General features: G+C 35.2%; 1 protein-coding gene across 2 annotated transcripts; it reads right to left on the minus strand.

Annotated features, from left to right (window-relative positions):
• Positions 1–502: 502 nt before the first annotated feature.
• Positions 503–4,763, minus strand: LOC125238007 (trans-Golgi network integral membrane protein 2-like). 2 transcript variants are annotated; one of them, XR_007178402.1, is made up of 5 exons: positions 3,603–4,763; positions 3,027–3,164; positions 2,041–2,168; positions 1,631–1,877; positions 503–1,594 (listed from the first exon to the last, which is right to left on the minus strand). XR_007178402.1 is itself a non-coding variant. In XM_048145282.1 (4 exons), the coding sequence occupies exons 1-4, from the start codon at positions 4,396–4,398 to the stop codon at positions 1,740–1,742; spliced, it is 1,200 nt and encodes a 399-aa protein (XP_048001239.1). In that variant the 5' UTR covers positions 4,399–4,763; the 3' UTR covers positions 503–1,739. The 2 variants fall into 2 exon arrangements, 1 of the variants encoding a protein (XP_048001239.1); XM_048145282.1 differs by having other exon boundaries at positions 503–1,877.
• Positions 4,764–15,354: the final 10,591 nt, after the last annotated feature.

The raw sequence follows: 15,354 nt of genomic DNA on the forward strand, positions 1-15,354 counted from the left end.
ACGCAATATAAAAGAAAAGATCTGGATTTTTCCACATTTACGATTTTGGACCAGATAAATTAAGGTCAGCTAGAGCATGAAAATATACCGCCAGGCCAGGTACTATTTGTCAAAGAAAGTCTAAAGAGACAATTCTAAGTTGCCTTAAAATCACTACCAGGAATCCATCTTTGCTGTCATGGATGTGGCCCAAGGCCTAAATCAAGAAATCATATTATTTTTTCAATAATTTTTGATATTTTTTCTTGGTGCCAAATTTTTCCCTGACCTCCTAGTCATTTCCCTGACTTTCCCTGACTTTCCATGACCACTATAAGCTTCCCTGACTTTTCCCTGACTTTCCCTGACTTTCCAGAAAGTGGACACCCTGATTTTGAAAAATTTTATATAACATTTTTTATTTCTCATATCATTTTCAACCGAAGAGCATTTTTTAAAATAGAATTTTTGGAAAAAAATGCGAATGTCCATTTATTATTCATTTCGATCCACTGTGCGTCGGCGGCCAGCCACTTGAACGGATTGAGATCCAAAAATATACTTGTTACATGATCTCGAACATGAACGAGACATCAGTTTAGTTCTGACATGGTGAAGGGTATATACCTACATGTTACTACATACCTACCAACATACTTTTAACTATACTATAACAAATCTAAAAAAAAATACAAAAATTCATCACAGTTTCAACGTAATGAAAGCATTAAATATGAAGGCATACCTATGTTACATATTGTACTTCATGGATTATTACTTTTGAAGATAGTATACGCTACTACAATTTAGAGGTTTCTATGAAATTGTAAAATTTTAACACTTGATTATTTTATTATACTTCTATAGTACTCAAAACACAAATAATACTTAAGAAAATATTAACAAACAAAGTTGCCATATGTAATAAATACCTAAATAATGACTTATTCGAAATGATGACTGTGGCGCCAAATGCCGCTACTGATCATATCGACATTTTGAAGCATTCCTTTCAAGCGCAATGTTATAGTCGTATTCTTTTATTTGCATCACTATTCCCGAAAATTAGTAAAATAAGATTACACCAAAATATACTTCGATGTTTAGCGCAAGAGCGCAATATACCAATACATACGTGTGAATAAAACACTTCGAGAATGATGTAAGCCACAACCATTCATAGGCATAGTCACTCAGATGTAATCGATACTTTCACTTTAAGCACTGCTCAAATCTTCTACGAAACGCCTACTTACCGAGTTTACTCTGCAAAGGTTGTCTTCATATAGCCAAACAAAATGCGGTGCACAGCACACTTACAAAACGACTCATAGCGTGAGTTCTAAAGGTCTAGCGCACAAAGTGCGTCCGCAACGAAATGAAAACTGACTGACTAGGTTTGATTTTACCTACAATAGCATCCGTTGCAGACGCCAAAATCGACAACGGATCCCTATCACTTGACATAATTGTTGAAAGTTATAATGTAATGACTGTCAGATTATCATTAGTCATAATTCTGTAACTCTTTTCTATAACGGGATTGCGGACAAACAAACAACACATTACAACTTAAAATTTTAACAATAGGTACAATGGGGACAGGCCCCGTAGCCGAATAGCATTTCTGCGACGCGAAACGCCACCGAGCGTTTCGTGAGCGTTTGTGCATTCGGCTACGCACACAGGGATCCAATCGAGTATCGTTACCTCTGACCTTATTTACGAGTGGTATACTCACGCGAGTAAGACTAGTGGGTTCAGTATATGATCTTGCTGGGCGGCGCCGGGGTGTTGGCGCTCATCGCTTGCTCGAGGGTGTCGAGGCGGCGGTAGGCGTGCCCGCGGCTGTTGCGGCGGCGGCCCGGCTGCCGACCTTCCACTATTAGACCGAAGAACTGGAATAAACAAAGTAATTAAGTTTAAAATAATATAACTGACATCAGTGGTCGCTTAAGGAATATAAAGTGATCATCTGACCAGTTTTGTGTGACTTTAAAAACAGTTTGTAATTGTAGTCGACATAGATATTTCTACAGAAAAATTACAAAACAAACTTACCATTTTTCCGACTTTGTTCTTATTGTGGTATAAGACATACAACACAACAACAACTATCACGGCTGTTAAGAAGAAGGGGAAGAAATGGTCGTCATCTTCTGTGAACCCATCAGCATTCTGGAAAAAATCTGAAAAAAGAAAACATTATATCAGATACCAATAGAACACCATTATACATACAAGACAGAAAAATAATACAGCTAATGTTATTTGAAATCAAGTCTATGGTATGTACCTATGTTTAGATTTGTTTAAACCACAGATCCTTTAATTTAAAATATCTAACAGAAAATTCATAACTGTACAATCTGTGATGTGTTTAACAATATTTTTAATCACATTCACTAAAGAAATGTGATTACTCAAACAGCACTCAATACTCCATTTTTCAATGTTTATACATATTTACGTTACACAGTTGTACGATCATTTGCAAGGTCAAAAGAAATGCAAATATTGTTTGATAGCACAAGAATAACACAGTTATCTTTACTGATTCTAGTAACTATCGTAATAAAGTTCTGACGTTATTGGAAAATCATGACTTTTTTGCAGATAAGATATTCTCATGTCAGTTAACACATTCCCTACCAGACAAAAAAAGGTGCAGTATGTCAGAAATCAGTTGTTATCTATAACTGGTTGCTTATATGGCGAGAACCCACCCAGCAGGTTGTCCGGCATCTCAGAAAAGTCCACAAGTGCCTGCCAGTCAGGTTTTTGGTTGTTAAAGGTGTTAACACAGTTTTTCACCATGGAAACTCAAACAGCCAAACTTACTTAGAACAACACCAACTTTAACTTTATAGTTAATATAAGTATCAATGGGCCTTTCATACCTATTTATATGGTTTTGCCTTGTCAAGTGCTTCAATCTGTGTGGAACTGTTAATAACAGTTAAGAATAAATGCTGCATGCAGCATCAATGTAATTATGCTGGATTCTATGGAAAAAAAATGTATAATACAGGTAAATATAGGTTTACCTCTCTGGGCCACATCCCCGTTCAATGGCACCTGGGACTCTACTCTCTTATGTGAGCTAGCTTCCGGTTCTTGTTTCACATCCAAATCACCAACAATCGGGTCATCTCCGTCATCACTGGCGTCTTTTCCCTCATCATCTGCAATGTTTAAAACACATATTTATATTCATTCAGTTTTTCCTCATTATAAATAGTATTTTATAGGGACAGTAACAGTTGTTAATCTAGATAATATTTACAACACTAAAAATCCTTTACTTTGGCAACACTTATGTTTAAGAGAGACACCAATAGCTGCCAGCTGCTTGCACTAAAAATGTGACACATTTAGGCATCATTGCCTAAAAAATCAAAGTAAATTATTTTCAAAGAAAATATTTTTTTAAATTTTTTTTAGTGATGAAATTACTATTTTAACTATAAACTAAATGTCATATTCAAAGAAAAAATGACCACAGCCTCCAAGTGTGTGGTGCTGGATCCAGCCAAGTTAAGTTTTATCACATGGTAAAGTGTTCGAAAACTAAGAAGTTAACATTAGCAATAAAATGCAACACTTTAATTATAAAACCTTACCCATATCCATTCCCGTATCATCAGTATCTTCATTATCCAAAACTATCTTATGGTTAGGGGTCTCCAATTGTTGCATTGCATCTGGATCCTTAATATTCCCAGCATTGTTTTCAATGCCAGCCTCATTACCAGCATCGTTTGGGTCCAGTGCTGTGTCACCAGGTTCTGCATCGCCAACCTTGTCCGCAGTGTCTTGTTTCACATCTGGTTTTAAAGTGCTCTTCTTATTATTATCCACATTACTTGGCAAACTGGGAATGTCTGGGTTTTGTGAACCAGACAACTGTGTAGGCGAAGATGACTCTTGCTTAGCCACTTCTGATGTGTGTTGACTTGGTTCCTCAACTTTTACCAACTGTGTATTAGTATTAACAGTATCCGAAGTCTTTTTGACCTGTACATCTGATTTCTGAACTATCTGAGTTGTTGTTGCATTATTGTTGTGTAAATCACCTGGAGATCCTGAACCAGCAGAAACAGGTACAGAACCCTGAATAGAACTCTGTGGTACTTGGAGCTGTGACAATGACCATTTGTAATATTTGCAAAAGAAGTTAGTATCGCCAGTACTTATGTCGTCATCTGTGCAAACTCTTTTGCAGCCATCAGCATGTTGGAACACTAGATTAAGCATGCGTAAGTAAGATGTTGAAGGAACGGTGAAATGCAGAGCTTCACTGCAGAAAGCAGAAACGTTTTGTTTTTCATTTATTTTCGCCTTAAAATCAGTTGCGAAGTTGGCTGTATTAGGTGCAGTAACGTTGTTACACAGGAGACGATTAGCATCGTAAAACATCAAGCATTGCAAATCATGAATATGATAGTTAATTTCCACATCGCAAGTGGAAGTTTTTGCTCTCAATTTGGCTTATTAAGAATTCGTTCTTGCATTCTTTGCTGAGATCATTCAGCAGGTTACTTATCAATGTTTTACCGTTACTGTTTTGCTTTACAGGTACTCCCAAACTACGACCGTAAACATTAACTAATAACAATATTAGTGAGTAACGCAACATTATTATGGGCAAATCACTCCGTAATTTCACAAATAATCATAAACACTATTTACTATTCTTTCTTTTATGTTGTAACTCACAAATTCTGAAATTACTGATGCTGATGAATGGTGAATAAAATATAACATGACAATGACACTCACGGCAGTCAGTCGAACTTGTATTTTTTTTAATATACAGTTGACGTATTATACGAAAATGTTACCACATCAAAAATGGTGCTTATTAAGGCCAGACCAAACGGACACAATTAGTTGCTAATCTGAACATCGAAATGGTCTGGTCTGGTAGTATGGACACAAATAATTATTTTTTGGATGATTTGGACAATTGTGATATTACCAATAAAATAGTGATTAACGTAGTGTCAATCTTTGCCCTTGGGTGCTTCGAAGAAACAGTGACGCAGCGACATCTAACGAGTTAACGAAGAATTACATAGCTGGCCACGAGCGTTCAGAACGTATCTTAAGTAGTCTGTGATTGTCTGTTTATTTCGCTTAGTTAATGTTTCACCAGTAGATGGCGCAATTGAAGCATATTTGAGACGAAAGGAACCGAACACCTGAAAACCGGATTTTCATACAAACGTAGTCCTATCCACGGTGTTTTCAGTCAAAGAAAATCACAGAATTACAGTTAAACCAGAATGAGTATTTAGGTCAAAAAGTGTGTCCACATGAGAGGTCATTGTTTGGGCTGGTGTCCCTCTCGCACTTACTGACAATGTCAACATTATTCAGTGACGTCATCGCTGTCATACATTGGGGATACCAGTCAATTTTCAAAGTTACTACCAAATCTACTAATACCCATTTGAACATATTTTTTAAATTTTAATTATACAAATCTTTGATTTATTGGCATCAAAATAATTACATTATAATTATTTTCCAATTCTTTGAAATATATCGAAACCCTAGTTTGAATATAACCCTAAAATAACATAAGAAGTTATAAAGTCAGGTAATATACAGGATACTCTATAATAAGCGATCCTGCATACTTCAAACTAAGTACATAACACATTTAGAAGTTATATATATTAATTTGTATATTTAACTATATTTAATAAGAAAACTGTATAAAAGAGACTGAACAGTCAAACTAATTGTAGTTTTGTGGAGCATTGTATTTAAGTTATGTTTTGTAATTCTGAGTATAATAAATAAATAAATAAAATAATAATAAAAATACTACTACTATGGTAACCTCATTAACACTGGCAACACGTGCGAGAGGGACACCAGCCCAAACAATGCCCTCTCATGTGGACCGTTTTCGCTAGTCTGATACGATCACCTTTCTGTCTCAGTGATAAGGTTCAATTTAGTATGGCAAAAAATGTGATTCCACAATCTAGTTTAATAATTCTAAATCTATGAAGAAAATAGTAAATCTCATGTACTTTCGATATGTTTAGGAAAATTAACGATAGAGGGCGTGAAAATCAATTATATGCCGTAGTGCAAGTTGGTCGCTAGATGTCACTGTTACGCCCGCAAACTGGGTAATGACTTGTTTTTGATGTGCAAAATTTTCGCTAGATGTCGCTGTACCACCCGCAAACTAGCGAACGGCATTCTATGACTAATTACATGTATTAAATTGTAAATATTATTGTCCTCTTTATGGCAAAAAGGTTAGCGTTCAAAAATTTATTAATGTGACTGTTTGATGAATGACCTAATTAGAATTCCCGCCATTAAAATGTGGCGTTCCATGTTTAAAGGGTCCACATGCTTTATGTTCTAAAAGTAACCTTTAGGCATGGAAAGTCACATGAAAAGTTTTCGTAACTTAATAATAGATGGCGCTGCATTCGAAAATCTTGATTGATAACTCTATACCATACTATTCAATATACTCTATGGTCCTATCTTCTCCCTGGATATTGATATTATTGGAAATATTAACATATTTTTATCGAGAAAGAATAGAAATGTTATCAGAACGTTTGGCTATTTTTTTGTTTGATCACCTAATCAGGGTACTTATTGCAAAAAAAGATCCCGTCAAATGGAGATGAGAACCTCCTCCTTTTTTGAAGTCGGTTAATCATACTTTTTGTGACATTGTAGATTATATAAATTCACATTCGCACTTTTCCGTGGACATAAGCCAAAAATGTTATATATATCTCTGGATAGTGCGTGCCGACCAATGAGTTGAAGCCAGGTTCATTCACCTTTACTCCTATGTTCTATCTCATTCCAACACTGTGATGTATTGCCAGATAAGTTAATAAAAAAAACGTATAAAACATTCTTCAATCAAATTGACTTACTTTTCTTTGTATTTTACAAAAAAAAACTCAATCAAAAACCTTATTTCTCCGGTATTTACCTCCTGCGTACTATGGGAACACTAATAATAAAAAAATATGCCCGATATGTCAGAATTGTCAAAATTCATTCACCGATTCAGAGATTTATTTTGCAAAATAAACGTTTTTCGACGATTTACTTAAGTTCTGAGCTATGTATTGCATAGTGAACAATTGTGGAAGTAAATGGAAACCGAAATCCGACGTAAAATTTCACAAGTAAGTACTTATTTTACCAAAATGTTCATAAACCTCACTGGCAATAAATTTTCTTCTATTTTGCTTGTAATCTTGGTTAGTTCTTATCATTATATTGGTTTCATTGTCTCAAATTATATCAAAATTCCCACGAATAGGTTTAGAACGATAAATATGACCTTTAAAGAAAAATAATGCTATGTGTGGTTTTACGACTAGGGTGACCAATCTTTTTTCTTGCATGGTATTTACTCTTATTGAATGGAGCTAAATCTATCAACTTGGTACGGTTTCTATGTTCATAGTTCATATCACAGTATAATAATACCAACTTTATATAATTTATGTCTTTACAATTAACATGAATAATATTAAACTTTTCAGTGTTCCAAAAGATGAAGGAAGGAGGCAGCATTGGCTGTTGGCTGTCGATTGTACCGATAAAAGGAAATGTTTCAGAGCGTTCGACAATTTGCAGATTTGCACTTTAAGCCTGAAGATTATGACACAGAAAGAAATTTTAAAAATCAGTCCAGTAACGACGGATATATCGTGGCCTAAACATTAAATTGAGATACATATATACATGCGAAGAGAATTGAAATACGTACGAATTGAGAACCTTCCTTGAGATTTGGGGCGGCGCTTAAAAATAAAGATACTGTTTTAAAACGTCCTAGTATTTCATTATTTCCCCATTGACAAATACTTCCCTTATATTTTTGTGGCTATTCCCACTAGTTACCACCAAGTTTTTACCTGTCCTAACTACTGGGATTTTCCCCACATTGTTAATTACCACACCGGGGGTTGATAGCTACTGGGATTAGTTTTCCCAGTAGTTACTACCAAAATATTATTGTGATGACCAAAACACTAAAATATATATTCCATTGCATGCTTTAATAAACACAGGTGTCAGTTAGTAAAAGACAAATACTTATGTAACTCCGTATAGACAGATAAAGTCTAAGAAAAAATGCATTTTCAAGTAAAATTTTGTCAAGCTAGATTTCTTATACTTAATTGGTTATCGGATTCATGAGGAATTGAGGAAACTCCTCAAACCATAACGGTATATGTATTCGTGTTTCTATCAAATAATTAAAAATTTCATTAAAACAGTTTTAAAAAATACCTACACATTTCTACATAATCCAACATTCGCAAGTACTTTTCACCAGAACCCCAAAAGCGGCGGCTTTTTTTCTTAAAAATTATTGTCATATTTAAAGAATCTTCTCCTATAACAAACAAAACAAAAATTAGCGGGATTTGTCCAGCCAGTCCTGACATAAAGACGACGAGACCTTTATAAACTTGTAGGTAGATAACGTCAACGGTAAAAAATATTGACCTAAAAATATTGAAGTATTCCTAATTCAAATACGATATGATACCGATGATGTGTGTGCTACAGACGCTACGCGCTACGGCGTAGCGCAGTTGCGCCCTTTAGGCACTGGTCCCACCGCGAGCTAGTAAGCTATGAGCTATCGGCTATAAAAACGAACAAAATATAAGCACTCCCGTGCAAATAAAAGAGACACGACGATTTTGATAGCTCACCGATGGACGAGCAGCTACTTATAAACATCGCCGTGTCTCTTTTATTTACACGGGAGTGATTATCTTTTGTTCGTTTTTATAGCCGATAGCTCATAGCTTACTTGCTCGCGGTGGGACCAGTGCCTTACAAGTGGGTAGGTAAAGTTTTTTGGAGATAGGCAAATAATTTCTGATAGAATACGTTATAACGATCACGGAAAGGTGACTCTTTTATTTATATTTTGTACATATTATTTATTAATTATCTTTTTGAAGTGACCGAAATGTTTGTGAAATTTAATGGCAGATGAGGTGACAATGCCTTTGCGCGTTGCACTCCGTCTAGTTTAGTTTATTGATCTCTCAATACAATTTTCATATTTAAAGTAAAAGAGTACAATAGCAATTACTTATTGTATAGCGATCGTCGTAATGTACATAATGTAAACAATTCAATTCATAAAAACATTTTAATAACCATTGGTTACGTTATAAATCAGTTTTATCATTAATTATTAAAATAAAATGGTTTCACAATGAATAAAAAATAATTGTACTATTAAATAATGTCAAATTAGAATAAATAAAGACAGAAAGTGTCTAATTAAAATATGTCAAAAAATACAGATAATAAAATAAATTGAATGCTAATATAATGTATACACCACACGGTTTTACGTCAAGATTTAGTTCAATCTTGGCTTGATTTTAATAGTTCTTGATTTGATGCTTTGCAACTCCATTCAAAGTTCCAGAATAACTTAAAACAAAAATAAACACAGATTTATGTCAAGATTTATTAAGTTCTTGGCTTTGTGTCACAAATTCTTGATTTAATGTCTACAAGCTCCATTTGAGAATCAACAAGTTCAAATCAAAAAATATCAAGGTTTTACTTCAAGATTTAGAACAATCTTGGCTTGATTATAATAATTCTTGGTTTGATGCTTATAGACTTCATTCATAATTCGAGCAGGTTTTAAATAAAAAATCAACACGGACTTAGGTCAAGATTTATTACATTCTTGGCTTCATATCACAAATTCTTGATTTAATGCCTACAAGTTCCATTTGAGAATCAACACGTTTAGATCGAAAAATAATAAAGTTTTGCTTCAAGATTTAGTTCGCGGTGTTAAGATTTTTCCCGATTTGGTTAGGCTCGCCGGTTGGAACTTGATATGTATCGAATCATAGGAATACAAATTCCGACATAATAGCCCCCTGCTTCCCTCTGGGAACTACGCGCTATTATTGAGGACTATCCTAAACGTGCTTCCGCTCCAGTTCTCTCTCTCTCTCTAACTGGCTGGGGAACTCGTCTTTGTTCTGAGTTATAAGCTTGTAACGTACGGGTTATTGAACATAATACACACCTCTCACGTCATTTCGGCTTTCCCTTCTCTCCCGCGCGCACCCCCGCTACAAACATTATTTACTCAATCTAAGAAATATAAAATTTCATTTCAAGAAATTATATATTTTAAATGAAGTAAGATAAATTACATCCAAGAAGTAAGTATATTTGGTTTAAGATACTTACTGTTTCACCCCAAGAAACATTAAATCTAACTTCAAACATGTAAATCTTCATCTAATACCGTCAGAACTTTTAAAATGAAAAATGTATATATTTGGTGTAAGTAACTAATTGTTTCACCCCAAGAAACATTAACTTTTACTTTAATTATGCATAACTCTTAACCGAAAACCGTCATAACTCTTAATACAACAATTTTATTACTTAGAACCAAGAAATATTATACTTGTTTTTAAGAACTTGCTGATTTGCTTCTGAGTAATAATTATCACTGAACAAAACGTTTACGCTCTTGGAATAAATGATTAAGTTTTTTAAAAAAGATTGTTTTGCTAATCATGTTGCAATTATACATATAGCTTGGTCATCGTCAGTTCACATTGAGAGATATTCCTGTACTGAGTAAAGAGATTTATTTACTAAAAAGATTCTTAGTTTGCGTCTGAATGTCCCATCGCACGTCTCGTTTTTTTATTTCAGTTGGTAGGTGCTCGTAGAAAATCGGGCCTATTACACGTGGGTTTCGACTCGCACTCGGCAGGTTTTTTTTTTAAGTTCTTTAAGGACATACTATAGGTAGGACTTATAAACTGGCCACTGCATTGTTCAATAAAATCCACAAAGTATTTTACATTTTTACTTTAGCTACATTTGGCTACATTAATAAAATGATTAAAAGCTTTTAAAGAAAAAGTACCCTCAAGACTTATTAACTTATTGTCATTTATAAAGTACTCTTGATAAACTCGTGACTAATGGGAATCTTTGCGTTGAAAGCTCCAAATGAATTTTTAACTTTTGTTTCAAAACATTGGCATTTATTAGACTTCAGCTGTGGGGGTTTTTACTGTTGTTTGTCTATTTATCTGTATCCATATAATTTGTACTTAGAAGTACATAGGTTAATAGATATTTACACCTATTAAGAATGTGCAATTATGCAAGTTCCAAAACATTTAAAGTTCTTGGCATGAAAGTTTCTCAAGAAATATGATCTAAGCAATTTAAAGTTTCAATGTCCTTACAAAAATGAGAAGAGTATTAAATAGAATTTTCCCTAAAGTTTTCATTGGCACATCGCTATTTAAAGCAATAAGTAGATAAATATTAGTATTTACAGACATACTTATGAATGATGCTACTTTTTCACTCTAGTGCGCAAAGTAGTAGTAGTAAAAGTCCATATGTGAGTGTGTTTAGTAAAACGTACGTCCCACTTTGTCGGTTATTATTAAGGCGAGATTTACTTGTATCTTTAAGCTAGGAACATACTACGCGGACGTCCGTCGTGAATCGACCGCGGACGGGAATCTGGACAATGGAAATACACATAGCCGTGCAAACTATCGGTCGACGGACGTGGACGTGGCCTTGAGCGCATGGACGTCCGATCGAAATCTGGCTCGCTGGATGTTTTGTTCCGTGCACACTGATCGGTCGCGGTCGCGGTCGTTTTACGACGGACGTCCGCGTAGTATGTTCCTAGCTTTATACGGCTTTATAGCAATCGACAAAGTGGGACGTTTTCCCGTGCACACTCACATATATTATGTAAGTAAAGTACCTACATATGTAAGAAACATCAGGACATAGGACATTCTGTCAGACAGTTTACATAGAATGTTTTAAGCTAGAAATATTTTAAGGTGCTCTAACGTCAAATAGTCTCACGTAGATAGCATGCAGAAGGGGTAATAAGGAAAGAACAGTGTTCGAGTGGATGCCATCTGGCATGCCGAGCCTTCCGGGCATTCCTAATCCAACTGTAGCTGCGAGGAATTTCAAATTTGAACTGCGGATGAAGTGCATTATACGCCAGCGCTGGTAGGTACCGCTGCACGCGATGGAGTAACAAGACGTTTACAACCAATTTATTGTTGCAAATGGCTCGCGGAATACAGCATTGTTACTCGGTTCGTGTTTTGTTGAAAATTGTGTACTTACAAATTAATTGAGCTTGATAAAAAACATTATTAAATCTGCATTGTTCTTTGATATAGTTTTTGGTATAGAAATCATCTCAATCCTTGCCAAAGCAGGCACCACGATGGTTCCGCCAAATTATACATACAATCACTGGACATCTATACATGTATGTATTGTATGGAATAAAACCTAGACAAAAAGAACAAGAAAATGGATTGGCACTCCCGACTAAGAACATCTAAGAATATCCCGAAGCAGGTCACTATTATAGCAGACATGTAGGTACCAAAATCCAGGTCAGTGAGGTTTAGGATCAGACCCGGCCCCTTGCCCGAATGGCATTACTGCGACATGAAACGCCACCGAAACGCCGCAGAAATGTAGTCTGGCTCTGTCGCGCCAATACGCGCAAGAGCGATAGAGATAGATAGCTACGAAATAGATATTATCGTGACCGTTTGTGCATTCGGCTACGCACACAGTAAACAAAGAGTTTCGTCAGGGGTCAGGGTTAAGACCGTATTTGTTCGGATCGGTACTAAATACCACCAGTAACGCTCAATGTCATCGCAAATATGTAAATGCATGTGGATCTGCTAAAGACTATGTCCTCCTGGATACAAATAATAATTGGAAGAGAAAAGCAAAAAAAAAACGACGGGCAATATTTTATAGCTTGGGCTCATCCGTACCGTGAAAATACTATCTACTACGAAAAGAAATATTTCACAAAACAGTTTTCAACGAATTTATTTATGCAATATATAATACTGCATCGAATAATTGAAGAGTAATTACAAATACTGTCTACACAATCTCCATTTCCCATTATTTCCGTCAGCGAACAAAATAAAATCGAACGCACTGTACTCCAGCAAGCATTAATTTGAGAGAACGAAAGACCGCAAAATGAAAGGCATTGCTTCGGTTTCAGATGTACTTAACATCTGAGCCCTTTGGCAGCGCTCGGTTAATTATTGGGCACACGGCCTGGGTTTTGGGGAAATTGCAGTGTAAACATATCAGTTTCCGAGCCCGCAGTAATCTAGGGAAAGGCAACATCAAAAATACAATGCAGCATTGTTGCGAGTTTTGCCACGCTATTATTTACTTAGAGTAGGTATAGGCGGGGCTAAAAAGTCCGCGGATGAAAACTCCCATTATTATACTTACCTACATCGCTTAGCTCTGCCTCATAGTGGGTCAACGCGTACCTAATATGCTAGGCAATTAACACTTACATACCATACACTTTTTTGAAAATAATGTTTATAAACCGTGTTTCGAAACATATTTTTCACAGTGAATACGCACCTTATAGTACGGCCTTAAAGCCAGATTATTAGTTTCTCACTGTTTAGGTCACAATAGGTGGATCTGAGCTACAAATGATATATTTTAAAAAACCTTACCACCATAAAATTAATAGCCATACAAAACCACTACCTTTGTCGGTGCTAATTTATTATGCAAATTTTTTAATCTTGATATTTCTACAGCCCTAACGGTAACAATGAATGCCAACGCGGCACCACTTAAAATTTTATGAAAGAAAATATGTAGAAGGCGTTTTGTCCTCGGGTGTTATTCTAATCGATAAGCGGATGTAGGCAAGTCAAACACTTTAGTCAACTAGTAGGTATACCAATATTAATAAAATTGCGATATCCTGATAATGATGATTAACTATCGCAATGAAAATGTACAACTAATTGGTACCTATTCAAGTATTCACAATATAATTATATATTATAATTATGGTTTATGAAAATTATGTAATTGAAATTCACAATATAATTATATATTATAATTATGGTTTATGAAAATTATGTAATTGAAATCCAGTAATAAGTAAAATGCCATAAGATAAATAAATAAAAATTATGGTAAATGGTCTATCATTTTATAGCAATATTAAAATTGAAACTCATACCTTATAGACAGTAATATTTGGTACTAGCTTTATCCCGCGGCTTCGCTTACGTTAGAAAGAGACAAAAAGTAGCCTATGACACTCTCCATCAACTATCTCCACCTAACAAATCACGTCAATTCGTCGCTCCGTTTTGCCGTGAAAGACGGACAAACAAACAGACACATACACTTTCCCATTTATTATACTAGCTTTTACCCGCGGCTTCGCTCGCATTAGAAAGAGACAATAATTTTTAAGAAAAAAAAAACCGCCTTCCTTTGGGGTTCTGGTGATAAATACTTTCAAATGTTGGATTATGTTATCAATTCGTCTCAGGTATATTTTTTAATGTTTGTTATTCGATATCTCCGTCATTTCTGAACCAATTTTGAAATCTGGATAATTCTGAAGTACTTACAGATGAGAATGATTATCAGAACGGAACTCTAACCAGGGGCGGCTCACTCTTCATCAGCAGTTCCACTGCACCAAATATCACTGTTCTGGACGTAAGTGCATGCTGTTCTTATAAAAATACCAAAGTCACTATAAGTGTGCCGTTCAGATTTGAGGAGTTCCATTCTGACCATCATCAGGAGTTCCACTGCACCAAATGTCACTGTTCCGTACGTAAATGCATGCTGTTCCTTTAAAAACACAAAAATCACCATATGTATGCCTTTCAGATTAGAGGAGTTCCCTCGATTTCTCCAGGATCCCATCATCAGAACTGTGTTCTGAGAAAAATGGGACCAATCTGTATGCATATATACATTCAATCAAAAAAAAATTTCAAAATCGGTCTAGTAACGACGGAGATATCGAGGAACAAACATTAAAAAAAATAAAAAAATAAAAAAACATACAGACGACTTGATAACCCCTTCCTTTGAGATTTGGAAGGCGGTTAAAAAGTAGCCTATATCACTCTCCATCCCTTCAACTATTTCCACTTAAAAAATCACGACAGTTCGTCGCTCCGTTTTGCCGTGAAGGACGAACAAACAAACAGACACACACACTTTCTCATTTATAATATTAGTATGGATTAGTATGGATTTACATTGAAATAAAATGAGAATAGTTTTCATTACACTAAATGAATCATCATTCTCCGGGAAATCGTAGTGCTCACTCAGTCCACACGTTTTGAGAAAGTTAAAAATGTAAATATCTTAAGATTTGTAGCACCACAGACACTCGAAAGTACTTCAACATTTAGTAAAATTTTTTACTAAATATCCACCATCTAATATTTTATATTCGTTGTCTGGTTTTAAAGA

The sequence above is a fragment of the Leguminivora glycinivorella genome, chromosome 2 (genome assembly GCF_023078275.1).
Source record: "Leguminivora glycinivorella isolate SPB_JAAS2020 chromosome 2, LegGlyc_1.1, whole genome shotgun sequence".
NCBI classification, from domain to species: Eukaryota; Metazoa; Arthropoda; class Insecta; order Lepidoptera; family Tortricidae; genus Leguminivora; species Leguminivora glycinivorella.

What these genes read in the sequence shown, in the direction of transcription:
- LOC125238007 (XM_048145282.1), bottom strand. Translation starts at nt 4,398, where the DNA reads ATGTTTTACGATGCTAATCGTCTCCTGTGTAACAACGTTACTGCACCT. An exon ending in TGATACGGGAATGGATATGG is followed by an intron (nt 3,165 to 3,602) that starts GTAAGGTTTTAT and finishes TAAACATTGCAG; the next exon opens with ATGATGAGGGAAAAGACGCC. An exon ending in CGGGGATGTGGCCCAGAGAG is followed by an intron (nt 2,169 to 3,026) that starts GTAAACCTATAT and finishes TTCTTTTTTCAG; the next exon opens with ATTTTTTCCAGAATGCTGAT.